Below are 15,364 nucleotides of genomic sequence, written 5' to 3'. Positions count from 1 at the left end.
TCCAGAAGAGCTGTCCAGTGTCCCCAGCAAGTCTGGGGAGCACTTTGGGGGGATGAGGGTGGGTGTATCAGAAGCAGCAAGCAGACAAAGGCCAACCCCTCGGGTTACCCTAGAGGCAGTAATTGCCCCCGGGGAGCTGGCTTGTTGATCCTGGTGGGAGGTGGTGACGTCACCTTGGAAGGGCAGGTACAGGAAGACAGACTCTCGGATGAAACGTGGAGAGACGTGGGCTGTTCTGAGGACCAGACGGAGGGAGGAAGGTACTGAGGAAACTGACCAGACGACGACAATAATTAGCATTATTAGTAAAATGATTAGGATTATTAGTGAAAGATTATAGTGTAATATCAGGATTAGTATAACAGTATTATTAGCAATAATCATTAGTAGTGAAATATTAAAATAACTGGCATTTACACGGGACCTTAAATCCCCAAACGTTTTGCTTACTTCATCATCATCATCATCATCATTTCCATTGATGCTCCCCCACCCCGCTCAGTCATTATCCCCATACTACAGTGAAGGCACTGAACCTTACAGAGGTCAAGTGACTTGGCCAGTCCCCCAGCCTGATTCAGAGGAGGGATTCGGACCCTAACCCTAACCCTAAACCTTCAGATTCCAAGGACAGCTCTCTCCGGTGAAGCTAACACTTATAATTTGCCTAAAACCAGCCGTATTCCTGGCACCCGTGGACCCCTTGCCCACCTCTCAGTAGTAGCCCCTTTAGCCTTGTGCCAACTCAGAGCCTGCAAGGCTCTTAGAGACCCTCACATCTCCAGCGCCAGCCTCCGCTCTTTGGGCATGCGCAGAAGCCCTCCGCTGCCTCAGGACTACATTTCCCAGAAGTCGCTGCTGGACACGCACCCTTCCCAGAAGTCCCGGGAGGGTGGTTGCCACAGAAACATCCTCCTGCTGAGTTGGGGATATCCGGAAATGCCCGCTCCGGCTAGGGGGGACCCCAGGTTTCCGTTCCCGTCTTCTCCCTTTTTTTTTTTTTTTTAGGCAATTGGGGTTAAGTGACTTGCCCAGGGTCACACAGCTAGTAAGTGTCAAGTGTTTGGTCTGAGGCCGGACTTGAACTCAGGTCCTCCTGACTTCAGGGCCGGTGCTCTATCCACTGCCACCCAGCTGCCCCTCCCGTGTTCTCTTTGTACCGGGTCCTTCCCGGCTGGACCTCTGTCAAGGTGAGTGTCCGTCCCACAGCTCCCCGGGGACCCAGGCGTCCTGACCCCCGCCGCGGCCGTGACCAATGCCCGGGGTCCTCTCTGCCCCTCGGCCTGCTCCCCTTCTCCCTCTCCCCCCCACCCACCCCCCAGGTTTAGGCTTTATCTCCCGGACTTGTGCCCAGGCCTTAGGCCGACCCCCACTGCGTCCCTGCTTCGCTCCCGGAGGAGCTGGGCACTGCCTGGTCCGGGGCTGCAGCCCTCCCCTCGCTCAGCAGCACAGCCCGCTCGTTTGGCCTGTCCTAACCCTCTGGCCTGTGGGTTGGCACTGTCAGGGGGACAGCCCTTAGCAGGGCAAGTTTGGAGGAGCTCCTCATGCTCAGCACCGACTTTCCTCTGGTAAAAGCACGGGATTTGAGGTCCAGCCTCGCTAAACTAATCCAGGGGCCTAACCCTGGATTAGGCCTAACCCTAACCCTAACTGTGCAGACCTTGGGTAAGCTGGGAAACCTCTCTGGGCCTCAGTTTCTTCGTGTATCAAAGGGGGCATCTGGATTAGACGATCAGATCTCTGAGCCCCCTGACACGACCCTAAATCTGTGATCCTGCGATTTCTGCAGAAGCCTCCAAGTGTCTGGTCCTGCTTTCGGGAGATGTAAGGAAATGCCAGCCTTCCTCATGTCTCCTTTCTCCTCCTCAGCCGCCTTCTGAAGACTGTTGTTTCCTAAAGGGTACGATGATCGGGACAGCCAGCGTCCAGGTAAGTGGGAGTTTCTGCCTTTACTGAAGTGAATTCTCAAGTCGCAGACACATATCTTTATAATATGAATGGAACGGTTAGGAGAGAGATCTAGAGTTGCAAAATAATTCGACCGTCTCAATAAAAAAAATTCGTAAACCATAGAATCATATGTCTAGCTCTGGAAAGGATCTTAGAGGTCATCTGGTTTGACCTCATTTTACAGATGTAGAAACAGGCTTAGAGAAGTTAACGCCACTCGGAAAGGGGTGCAGGTGTGGATTTTAAACACAGGTCCCATGCCTTTTCTCTGAGATTATAGTTGTTTGCATGTACTTGTTTGCATGTCGTATCACCCATTAGACTGTACACTCCTCGAGGATAGGGCTGGTGTTTTTGTCTTTCTTTGATTGATGGGCTTTGAATCTCCAGTTCTTAAGCACAGTACCTGGCACATAGTAAGTGCTTCATAAAAGTTTGTTGATTGACTCACTTGAGTGGTGATGGGAGGCAAAAGCTTAAAAGGAGGAGGCACAGAGTTATGGATGCCAATAGGGCAAAGAGCCTCGACTTCTGTCACAATCTCCTGTTTGTCTCCTGAGAGGCTGGTACCATATTTCAGCATCTGTTTCTCCACAGGTGGGCACCTATCTATCATGTGATGCTGTTCCTGTGGGTCTTTGCTTTCACTTTCTCCCCAGCAGAAACTCAAAGCTAGGGATTTTGCTCAATTCTCCCTTTAATGCATTACATTTTGAACATTCTTATTTAGCTCCATTTAAACCAAAAGGCCCAAACACCGCGTAGCACAAGAGGCCCTGGATAGCATTTGTATGAGCGTAAGGTTCCCCCTTTGCAGAAGAAATGGCAAACCACTCCAGTATCTTTGCCCAAGAAAGCCCCAGATGGGGTCATGAAGAGTCGAACATGACTGAAAAACAACTGAACAATAACAAGGTTCCAGCTAAGTCCAATCTCCCTATATCCCTCTCTGTTTTCTCTTTATTTAGGGTGAAATTTGGTTAGAATTATGTTAAAGAATAGCCAAAATTATCCTCTAATACTATTAAAGACCATCCTAGCAAATACTGTTTTCCTTTGACAAATAAATCACAGTTGGGATTAAAGCTGATAGTTTTCCTTAATATTCATACAATTAACCAAACAGTGCTATCTATATCTTCTCATCAACTTAATAGAGCCTTTCATTGACACCTGGAATTTTTTCTCCAGACTAGTTCTGACAGAAGATATCTCCTAAGGGCTTTTTCCTCCTGACAGTATCAACCCACTGGCAAAAGAGAGCTCGACATCTGCATCTCTTAAGCAGGAGAGTTTGGATTTTAAAGGGATTTTGATAGATAAAATGGGCTTATTTTCTAGTGAAGCAAGAAGACTCCTTTTTTGACCCAAGAACCTTTAGTGTTCATAACTTAAGAGGACAGCCCTGACCTCTGATCAGATTCAGGGCTCCTTGTCCCCACAGGTTGGAGATGAGTTACAACATTACATTTAAAGGTCCATAAGTGGGACAAGGGAACTCTTAGTCCTTTAGTGGGGTGGGGAAATTCATTCACTGTCCACTTTTCCCTTCAAGAGAATTTTCATCCCTGAAAGACTTCAATAGTATCTGTAGCATCTTCATGACTCTTGTCATATTGAATATTGCTGGGGTTTTGGGTTCAAGATAGAGGACTGGGATTCCTTCAAGACCTTCAGGTGAAAGGAGATCAGGACAGGTGAGTCGGAATTCCCCTGGCTTTCAAAGGCTACAGTCTTCAGGAAAGTAGGTGACAGGATGTCATTCTGAGGTCTTACCAGATAGGCCTTTTAAAGCCTTTTTATCAACCAAGTTACCTTATTGTGCAATCTAGATTCTTACTACTCTGTGTTTTGAAGTTACAGTTTCTGGGTGCCTACATTGGCTACGAATTTTGTCACCATGAAAGCGTTCAGGGCATTGCTTGGACTTTTATGGTTTTGGGAACGTGGCACTTCTCAATTTAACCTCTAAAACAACAAGATAGACTTAGCAAAACTGCATAGAACCCAATTGCTTTTGTGTACTTAGGAGTACTTACCTGGTTCTAAATTAAGAGTACCATTTGTTGGGGACTTAACTTGAGCAGACTATAATATATGGATGACTTTGAGTGATGGGGCAGGAATATTGGTAAGTTAACATCAAGTAAAGAATGCAGTATCCAGCACGTGCTCCAGTATTTGACTCAAAGTACTCAGTACCCAGCACATTTTGAAAGATAGCCCTTCTACTTCTAGTTAACTTCAGATCCCCCCCAAAGTACATGTGAGAGAAGATCAGGGTGAGCAGGAGTGTATTGAATATTTCAGGGATCAGTGACCTTCAAGGATGTGGCTGTGGAATTTTCCCAGGAGGAATGGAAACAATTGGATGTTGTTCAGAGGAACTTGTTTAAAGATGTGATGTTGGAGAACTACAGGAACCTTGTCTCCCTGGGTAAAGACAAACTTCCCTTTGTGACTTGGAATCTGCTGGCTGGGGTGACTCTGTGCTCTTGCTTTCCAGGAGCCAGGGGGTATCTAGTGTTAGCCCATTTTTGCCCTGGTAGGCTGAGATATTTTAAAACAATTGTAATATGAGGAGATCCTTAACTCCTTCAGAACCAAGAAAGAGCACGGGCCAGAACCCTGCTCCCAGGTGTAAGGTCTTTTCTTTGTACAGATGGAAATCCACAGCTTTGAGGTCCTAGCTTTGAAGCTGTACCTTCCCCATTCTTCGTTCCACTGCATTAAAATACCAGGGCAGCTATGTGAAAATGAGAAAGATGTTCCATTCAAGAATTGAGTCATATGAGCTAATTTTCTTTTTGAGCCCCAGTTTACTCTGTGACCCTGTAACACAGTGCTGAACAGCCTTCAGAGGTCCCCTGTTCTCCTCTGCCGCCCGTCCTTCCTAGCACACCTTCTTTTCCCAAAAGTGGAAAAAGTTGAGATTGCATTCTTAGATGGCTCTGTTCAAAGAACGTTCCCATTTCCCCCCTCAGGACTTTCAGTTGATAAACCAGATGTTCTCTTCTACTTGGAGAGAGGAGATACGCCCTGGATAATAGAGCAGGAAGTCCTAAGGAGCACCTACCCAGGTGAGTAGAGTCCGTGGGAGTCACTGAGGAATAGTGAACTATTCCTTTGAGGAGATAACCCTTTGAAACTTTGGATCAGCAGACTTCCTCACAGTTTCCTAGGGTCAAGGGGAAGGTCTGACTCTGAGCTTTCTCCTACATACTCCTTGTAAATACTCATTTTCACTTTTGCAAACCACTTTCTATAGGATCACAAAATGTTAGATCTGGAGAGGAACTAATCTGTCATCTCTAGATTTTAATTTTATAGGAGAGGAAACTGAGGCCCACGGAGATAAAGTAAGAAACAATCCCAGGACCCTCGAGTTGTAAAGAACCTCAAAGGCCTTATCTTCCAACTCAAACTTAAGTGATTTTTTTTCATCTTTTTCCATCTTACCTGGAGCCTCTAATCCAGTTGGAGAAAGACCTCCAGTGAGATGTAACTCACTGCCTCCTGAGGCCTTCACTTCCACTTCTGGATTGCTCTAATTATTTAGAAATTTTTCTCTATATCAAGTGTAAATTCACTTCTTTTTCACTTCTACCCATTGCCCCAACTTCTCCCTTTGGGAGGCGACTACAGTAAGTCTCGTCAAGCTTCACATACTTGAAGACTGTCCCATCTCCCCATCACTCTCCTCTCCAATCAACATAAGCCATGCTCTGGAGCTCCTTCACTGCCGTGGTTTCCCCATCTACCTTGTCTACTCTCTGCTTCATCCATGTCCTTCCTTACAGCTCAGAGGTTGCCTAAGGCCACCCAGCTTGCACGTTATTGGCATTGTAACTTGAACCTATATCTTCTGACGTGAGCTAGGAGCTCTCCCATTTCCAGACATATCTCTACCCCTCCTCACATCCTGTCTCAGAGAAAAGTGTTCTTTGTCTCAGACACTAACCCTTTCTCTTGTACTCTGGTTCCAAGTCTTTCCTGCCTTGTCCCCTCCACTGTAATCCTTTATCTTTTACAATGTAATTCAAGCCAGCAAAAGCTTATTAAGTACCTACTGTGTTAGGCCCCGGGGCCACAAAACAAAAATGAAAAATGATTTCTGTCGCTAAGGAGCCTATCATTCAAGGTCAGCTATCCACTGCATCCCAGGCCATCACTAGTCATCCTGACTTTGGACTTGCCATGGGACTTCCATGACTCTGGAAGAGAGAGTGAGGCTGACGATTTTGTGCAATTCTGCTTCACTTAAATCCAGTTCACCCATGAGTCAAGGTATCACCCATGATGTCATTGGTCCTCTTTGAAAATAAAGGACAAAACAACAACAGCAATGTAAACGTGTGTAAAATGCATATGAAATAAATGTTGTCATGTGTGGAAGATAGGTTATTACTGATGAGAACAGAAGGCAGGTAGACCATGTAGGCGACTAATGAAATAGTTTAGACAAGAGGTAATGAAGGTCTGATGCATCTCTAGGGTGTAAGTGTAGAAAAAGAGAGGTGGTTGTGAGTGTAGAGAAGGAGAAAATGGGAGAAACATGTCAGCATAATTAATGAGACTTGATAAATAGGTAGATATAGTGGAATGAAGGGAGGAATCTTGGATGACTCTGGGGGAGTGGAATCAAGGAGAAACCCTTATCCCAATCCCACTGGTATCAAGTCCTCTTCGTACCTCCCCTTTCCACCCCCGTTCACTCCTGGAAATTACTTTGTACCGCCTTATTGGGGTGCGTGTTCTTTCCTTCGATAGAGAGTAAGTTTTGTGAGGGCAGGAATGGTTTTATTTTTCTCTTCATTTCCCTAGAGCTTGGCTCGTAGTAGGGAATGATGAATAAATGAATGAAATGGAGAAGTTTGGGACTGGAAAGAGTTTGAGGAGAATTATAATTTGTTTTATTCTTGATATGTTGAGTCTCAGATGCTCATGTGCTCTCCAGGTGAAGATGCCTAGCAGACAGTTGGTGATGTGGGACTAGAGTTCACTTGTGAGATCAGGGTTGGACATAGAGCTTTGAAATAATTGAAATCTTTATCCAAATGATTGAATGTAGCTCCTTGTTACCTCAAAGAGAAATTATAAGCTTTTCTGTCTGGCATTTTAAAGCCTTTTATAATCTGGATTTCTACTTACTTTTCTAGACTTATTTCCCATTATTCTCTTTTATGCACTTTTCATTCTAGCAAGATTGGCCAACTGCTAGCTGTTACCTGAACTCAACTTTCCATCTTCGTGCCTTTGTATAGGTTCTCCTCCATCCCTAAAATCAGTGTCATGATTTTATCAGTCTCAGAAGCCCAGGCTTCCTTCAGGCTCCAGTTCAGGTGCCATCTTCTGAAGCCTTCCTCTCCTCTCTGGCCTCTGTAGAGCTGTCTCCCTGCAGAAAATACTTTGCATTTACTTAACTGTTGTTGTGATTATTCAAATACTAAATTAGATTATGATTGAATCAATTTGGATTCCCACCCGCCATGCTTATGCATTGCACATGGCTTGTGTGAGTCCACACGTTACGCTGGAGGCCTTCCTCCCTCTTGTTTTATACCATGAGGATACCAGTGAAGCTCTCTGAGGTTGCCCACCTGGCATCCCTCACCCTCACCATCTGACCAGCCAGGCTTCTCTTTCCATTATGTATTTCCTTGATAACATCCTTCACTCCTCTTCTTCCACATTCCTCGTTTGTTATATGCTATAGCTCAAGCCATCATCCACACCTCCACTGCCCTCTTTGTGTTACACATTTTCATTCTTTGCAGACTGTGGTACTCCATGCCTTATAGCCATACAACACCAGGAGAGTGTTGGTATTAAAAAAGGTAGGCTTTTGTTGCTGGAAAGTGTTTGGGGTTGTTGAAGGAGGTTTTCAGTGCCCTGAAGGTAATCCAGGCTGTTTTCTTCTTCATGCTCAACTCAATCTTCTCCATGGGTCCAACGTACCCATTTGTACTGTCTGCCCCAGATATATACACGGATGGCCACCTGGGTGTCATAATCTGACCATCCAGTTAGTCTTCCCTGTTGGGATGGCAAGGCTGAACTCTTATGAGTAGTTACGGATTTCTTTCTGGAGGCTTTCTGCAAGGTTCCAGAGCTTAATGGAGCCATCTGGGATCCCCATGTGGTACCCAAGGGAAGATGTGCAACAGGCATGTGGAGTTCACATATGAAACCGGGCCTGGATCTAGAGCCTTGAGAGTCATCTTGGTAATTGAATCTGGAGGGGTGACTACCTATTACATCCTCCAAGCTTTGAAATGTCTAGTGTGTCAAACCTTTCGTAGTCTGGCTCCCCACCGCGTCAAGAGTTAAGTAAACACAAAGTGACCTCAGAGACGACAGAGCGTGAAGAGTCCAGGAGGACCAGGCAGGGCTTCCTGTCGCAGGTGGCACCTGAGCTGCGGCTTCTAGGAGGTGGAGTTCAGGAAGGCATGGATTCCAGGCACGGGGAGAAGCTAGAGGAAAGCACAGAGGTAGGAGATGGGAGGCACGGAGCAGGCCGGGTGCGCGTGAAATCAGTGTGCAGAATTGCTGGCAGGAGCATCTGGGGGCGCTCCCTCTTCCCAGTGAGCCCCAGGCCGTCCCAGGGGATCACGTACAGGCCCTGGGAGTCAGGATGACCCTGGTGTGCGACCCCAGGCAGGCCCCTCAGCCTCTCTGAGCTGCAGTTTCCTCAACTGTGAAATAGGAAGAATGGGAATATCTACGTCCCAGGGTTTTTGAATCAGTCAATAAATGTTAAGTGCCTACTATGTGCCAGGCGCTGTGCTCAACACTAGGGATACAAAAAGAGACAGAAGACAGCCCCTGCCCTCAAGGAGATTACAGTCCAATGGTGGAGACAGCATGCAAACAGATATGTGCAAAGCAAGCTATATGCAGGATAAATAGGAAATAATTAACAGAAGGAAGGCCCGGGACTAGGAAGGACTGGGGCAGGCTCCCTGTAGAAAGTGGGATTTTTAGTTCAATTTGAAGGAGGCCAGGAGGTCAGCAGCCAGGACGGAGGATGGAGAGCGTCCCAGGGCTGGGGGACAACCAGAGGGAATGGCCAGAGCTGTGAGCAGGAGGGTCTTGTTCCTGTAACAGCCAGGAGGCTCAAAGAGCCCACGTTAGGGAGTAAGATGTAGGAAGACTGGAAAAGTAGGAGGGGACCAGGTGAGGAAGGGCTCTGAATGCCAAACACATTTCGAACTTGCTCCTGGAGGCAACAGGGAGCCACTGGGATTTACTGAGTTGTGGGTGACACGCCTGGACCTGTGCTTTAGGAAAATCCCTTGTGGAGAGGATTCAATAAGATAATCTATTCAGAGTGGTTTGTAAACTAAAACACTATGTAAACATTGCTATTATTGTTATTAAGTTTGGATTTCCTCCATCCAGGGATAGATGCCTCTAATGAGCGTGTCTCTCTCCCTGTTTTGAGACTCACCAGAGTGTCTCAGAGCAAGGCTCTGTTCTCTCTTTCAAGGAATCATGAAAGCTTTTGATTTATCAATAGGGAGACCCCTTGTTGGGAGGGAGACTCCAAGGAAGCGTTTTGCTCCAAGTCCCGTGCTTCTTCCTAATTAGCAAGCAATAAGCAGACTGAGACCTGGAATTCTTTGTGTCGTCCCCTGGCGCGGCGCTGAAGATGTGTTCTGGTATTGAGCATCATCTGTACAAAGCTGCTTGCTTGTTCCCCGTGAATGCTTTTCTTGAAGGCGCCTGTGATAGGTGTGTAGAAAATTCTCATTAAGATTTTGTGTAGATAGGAAAGTAATCATACAGAAAGGTTATGGGTGTTCTTGATTAAAAAAATCCCGAGATTTTGGCCTTGCCTCCTGAAACTTCCCCTCCTTCGTGTACCGTATGAATTAATACCTCACAGCTATGTTACTCCATCATCAGTTTCCTCTTCAACTCAGCTCTGCACTGGATCTTCTCCATGACGGTGGTCAACTTCTTTTTTTTTTTTTTGGTGAGGCAATTGGGGTTAAATGACTTGCCCAGGGTCACACAGCTAGTAAGTGTCAAGTGTCTGGTCTGAGGTCGGATTTGAACTAAGGTCCTCCTGACTCCAGGGGCGGTGCTCTATCCACTGCACCACCCAGCTACCCCCAGTGGTGAACTTCTTTAGTGAACATACATTTCCTTATTTTAGGCCTTGTTTGATGTTCATGAAGAGAGTGTCATTGAATGAGGTTATCACTGTTGTTATAGCTTTAAAAGATTCTTGAATAATTTTGATGTGTGGATGGGAGAGACCTAGCTGTCCTAATATAACTTGTAGGCTCCATCAACAGAGGCATAGTGTTCAGATTCCAGTGATAGGACTACTCTACTCCATTCTGCCCAGACCACATTTAGAGTTTTTTGTTCAGTTCTGGACACCATTTCAAAGACGTGAACCAAAGGCATGAGAATGGTGTGGGGCCTGGGGACAATTTCAAAATCTGTCACATAAAACTAGGGACAATGTGCTTGTTCCCAAAAGCAGTACTGCCAGAGGTGGGCCCATGCAGCAGCACCAGGAGGGATCATGGCATCTGCAGCTAAAAGAGACATCAGAGGGTCAGTCCAACTGATTAGGAAGCAGGCCTAGAAAGGTTAATTGACTGAACAACAACGGTTGTATGAGCAGACTCTTTGTTCATACAGCTCTTGATATCCACAGGAACTTTGTAGCCCTCTGAACGTGAGCATATCTCCCTAGTTCTGTACTTGTATAATTCTGAATGCAGGATGTCAAAGTTTTAGACTACTGTTCCAGCCTGTTGAGCAGATTTAAAATTTTGATTCAGTCGTATGGTAAATTAGCTATTCCTCATAGCTATGTGTCATCTGCACAATTGATGGATTTTCCGTATTTTCTTGGATGAACACTTTAGATGATATTGATAGAAGCATTGAATTATCTAGAACCCTGAATCATAGTGGTGGAGACACATTTGTCTCCTGCAGATGGCTTCTCCTGGTCCTCCCAAGTATTAGCATCACCCTCTCCAAGGTGACCTTGCATCTACTCTATATTGGCCTTGTATGTATTGATTCATATCCATTGTCTTCACTATTAGAATGTGAGCTTCATGGGTAAAATGGTTGGTGCAGGAACAAACCAGAACTAACCCCAAACCCATTTAGGAACCAACGAGGCTTTGTTGAGTTCTCCAGTAAGGGAGCCCCACCCTCACAGTCAGAGACTCCCCAAAGGAACGAGAGGACAAAGCTTATATAGGCTTCGGTTTAGACAGGAGGTAAATTGGCTCTGGAGTTCCTTAGAACTGGGCAGAGTGCTTGCAGAGCAGGAATGGTATCCCTTGATTGAACAGGGCCAGTTGCTGGGCTAGGAACAGGAAAGACTCTCCTTTAGGGCAGCTATCTCTTTTAGCCCCCCCGCCCAATGGATAGGACCGTCCTGTAAGGAAGCTCAAAGACAGGGTGGGGGCTGCAGCGCAAGCAATATGATCCCCATCCTTCCCCCATAAAAGTTTGGGAAGTAAGGTGACTTAACGTGTTCGCCTACCTGGGGAAGCTGGGTTGTACAGTGGATAGAGCACTGAGCCTGGAGACAGGAAGATCTGAGTTCAAATCCAGCCTCAGATACTTCTAGCTGCGTGACCCTGGGCAGATCACGTAACCTTTGCCTTTTTCCTCATCTAAAAAAAGGAGATAGTAACACAGTCTTTCTCCTAGGGTCGTCTTGAGGATCACATGTGAAAACGTTTGTAAAGTGCTCGGCATAGTGCCTGGCACATAGTAGGTGCTGTACAAATACTAACTCCCTTTTCCTGCTCCTCCCCTCTACTATTACCTTCATTTTGTCCGAAAAGGTAGCTTAGGAGATTGTATCAAATACTGTGCTGAAAGCTAGATACATGTTGTATGCAGTGTGTTCTGATCGACCATCTAAGGTGTCAATTAAGAGCATGAAGGAATTTTTTTTTTCCTTTGGACAAGGGTTTATTCTTAATGTACCTATGCTAGGTCTTACTGATCAAGACTTTCATTTATAACTGCACATAAACCATCTCTTTTACTGTAGGTTATGGAATCTTGGCAGAAATTAGCATCAGGCTTGTCAGTCTGTCATTTCCAGATTCAACCTGTTTGTTTTTCCTGAAAATTCAGATATTTTTCTAAAGCTCATCAACAGTAATTCTGTGATCATATTTTTTCTAATACCCTAATGTGTAATTCATTTAGTCTTAGATACTTGAACTCATTTAAAGCATTAAGATGCTCTATTACTATCTTCTCACATATCTTAGGCTTCAATTTGTTGTAAACAGTGTTCTGTCATTTGTATATTATTCATCTTTGATGGATGAGACAACCTAGAGATTAACAAAATTATAACAATAGCTAGCATGTACATATTGCTTTACATTTGCAAAATATCTTATATTTGTTATCCTTTTTGATCCTCACAACCACCATGTTGTTCTGTTGTTCCACCTCTGTGTGGGATAGCTTCTATTATTCCCATTTTACAGATGAGGAAACTGAGGGTGAAGGAGGTAAAATAACTTTAACACAGCTACTAAGTGGCTGAGACGGGATTTAAACCCTATTCGTTATGCCACCTTGTTACCTCAGCACAGAGATTATTGCATATTGACACTGTTTTCTTTTTTTTTTTTTTTTTTTCAGTGTGCCTTAAGCCAGGCACTAGGTGTGAAACAATGGAGGCAATTCCCAGGCAAGACATTTCTGTTGGAAAGCTATCCAAGGAACAACTTAAGAAGCATGGAATCTGTAATTCCAAATTTGGAAAAGGCTGGGAATGTGATATTAGATTAGAATACCAGGAGAGCAGTCATAAAAAACAGTCCCAGCAAGTTATGATCAACCACAGAAATACTTCTACTAAGTTTAATGCCAATATATATAACAAATTTGGAATAGGCTTCGGTCTGGGCCCAGTCTTGGTTCCACATCAGAGAGTTCATATGGGACAGTGTCTGCAGAGATGTGATGCACGTAGAAAGAACTTCAAACAGTGTTTGGATGAAAGTAATCACATTGGAATCTTTTTTGACAAGAAGCTTTGCAAGTGTCATCAATCAATGTAGGGAGGCATTCAGTTGCCATTCAGACATTATTCAACATCATAAGAAAGATACTGAAGAAAATTCAAATAGATGTTATGAATGTGGGGAAGTGTTCAGTTGCCGATCTTGTCTTATTCTACGTTGGGGAGTTTAGATTGAAGAAGAACCCACTGAGTATAATGAACGTGGTCAGTCCTTTAGTTGGCATCAGCATATTACTGAACAGAAAAACATTCTGATGGGAGAGAAACACTTTAAATATAACAAATGTAGGAAATTGTTTAATCATCCTAGATACCTTGCTAACCATAAGAGAAGTCATACTGGAGAGAAACAGTTTGACTGTAGCAACTGTGGGAAATGTTTTACTCAGGAGACCTTACTAAACATAGGAGACTTCGTACAGAAGAGAAATCCTTTAAATATAATGGATGTGGCAAATCGTTTAGCCGGAAGGAAAGGCTTACTACACATGAGAGGATTCATACTGGAGAGAAACACTTCGAACGTAATGAATGTGGGAAATCCTTTAGCTGGAGGCAACAGCTTACTACACATAAGAGAATTCATATTGGAGATACATCTTTTCAGTGAAGTTAGAAGTACCTCTACCAACAGTTGAGGGAACACTGAGTTTGGATTTAGAGAGAGGACCAGAATTCAAAAATCCTGCTCTGTCACTTACTTGTGATATGCGACAGGTCATTCAACCTCTCTCGGCCTCAGTTTCACTACTTGTAAAATAAGGAAGTTGAATTAGTTGATCTCTAAAATCCCTTTCAAGCACCAAAATTTATGATCTCAGAATACGGGCAGTCCTTTAGCTAGTGTCATTATTGAAAGAATTCATACCTGAAAGAAAGACTTACTATATTAATTGTGAAAAGTTCTTTAGATATCATTGATGCCTTAGTAAACATAAAAGTATTTGTATAGGTGGGAGAAAGCCTTTGTAGAGACCAGTAGTTTTACTGACTTGTGAATCACCTCAAAATGACATTTTTCACCAAGTGTGTAGAACTTCTCTGTGTTAAAACATATGCTGCATTGCTCACTTTTACTTTGCTCTTTAAATTTCTATATTGCAGGATAGTATTTCTTTTAACTCCTGGCTTTCTCATCAAAAATAAGGAAGGGATGTACCACATGCCCTGAGTTCCTGAATCTTTAATTGTCCAATGTGCAAGGGTAACTAGGGAGAATTGCATCTGGAAACACACAGAAAGGGCCAAGTTCTGAATTACACACTCAGGTATAAGCTTCCGTCCTGTGTTAAATAGCTTCCTTCAGAAGAACCCAACTGTGTCTGTAGTTTTCCATTAAGTCCCTGAGGGCATAAAAACCTCTCTCCTGACTGGGTGAGGAGGCACACAGCATATGGTATAGTGTTCCTGGTTGCCACTGGTGCATTAGTGATTTTATCAATGTTGCCTATTGCATGGGTACAACCTTAGGTTCCTAGGGTCTGGAGTCACATCCACTCTTCAGGCTACAGGTCCGTGGCTTACAGTAAATGGCACTTATAGTATGTTGATTAATGAGCATTTTGATTAATGCCAAAAGTAAATCCTGATACATTCCATAACTGCTTCTAGTGTTATCACTACATTACACAATTCAAACTGAAATGATGATTGACTTATCCATACAGTTACCATACCCTTTGTTACCATTTTGTGAAAACCTTTAGCAATGACTTTTGCCTTAACATTGTAGAGTTTATGCTGGAGAGAAACTCTGAGTGCAGTGACTGGTTAAAGTCTTCAGCCACAACTCCCATCTTACTCTACAAAAGAGCATTCACAAAATCTGTTTCAGAGAATCTGAGGACATCAAGTAGAACCCAGACCTGACCAATTAGCATTGCTTTTCACTGGATGGTGATGTTAATATGGCCATGTGGTCTCTCCTTGGAAGGGGAATCATCATTAGAAAATTTTTAGATAGCTGTAATTGTCAGGAAGCTTTTCCTTACATCAAGCTTTACTGTCTTTCCACAACTTCCATCCATTGTAACTATTGCTTTTGATTCTGTCCTCTGGGGCCAACCAAAAAAAAAAAAAAAAAAGAAAAAGTCTTTTTTTGTCATACATCCCACCTCTTCGCACTCTACCAGTAGCTTTAACAGATCCTGATAAGAAGTATTTTCCAGCTTACTCACCATCCTGGGCACTGTCTTGTGGATGTACCTTAGCTTGTAGTTTCTAAAATATGATGGTTAGAACTGAACACAGCACTTCAGATGTGGTCTTACAAAACAGAACTATCAGCTCCTTTTTTCTTGGCCCTGTTATTTCTTTAAAATGTAGCCTAGTATACCATTTTACTTATGTGTGAATAGAAGAGGACAGATGTGCGAGATA

The 15,364-nt window shown here is 44.1% G+C and overlaps 1 protein-coding gene across 1 annotated transcript; it reads left to right on the top strand.

The window, feature by feature from the left end:
- Positions 1–1,124: 1,124 nt before the first annotated feature.
- LOC114046557 (putative protein ZNF720) lies at positions 1,125–14,584 on the top strand. The gene is made up of 5 exons (XM_027867290.1): positions 1,125–1,190; positions 1,870–1,929; positions 4,261–4,387; positions 4,935–5,030; positions 12,601–14,584. The coding sequence occupies exons 2-5, from the start codon at positions 1,906–1,908 to the stop codon at positions 13,020–13,022; spliced, it is 669 nt and encodes a 222-aa protein (XP_027723091.1). The 5' UTR covers positions 1,125–1,190; positions 1,870–1,905; the 3' UTR covers positions 13,023–14,584.
- The last annotated feature ends 780 nt before the right edge of the window (positions 14,585–15,364 follow it).

This window comes from Vombatus ursinus, unplaced genomic scaffold, assembly GCF_900497805.2.
Source record: "Vombatus ursinus unplaced genomic scaffold, bare-nosed wombat genome assembly UNPS02000026.1, whole genome shotgun sequence".
Lineage (NCBI taxonomy): Eukaryota > Metazoa > Chordata > Mammalia > Diprotodontia > Vombatidae > Vombatus > Vombatus ursinus.
This window is presented reverse-complemented; position numbering and strand designations above follow the sequence as displayed.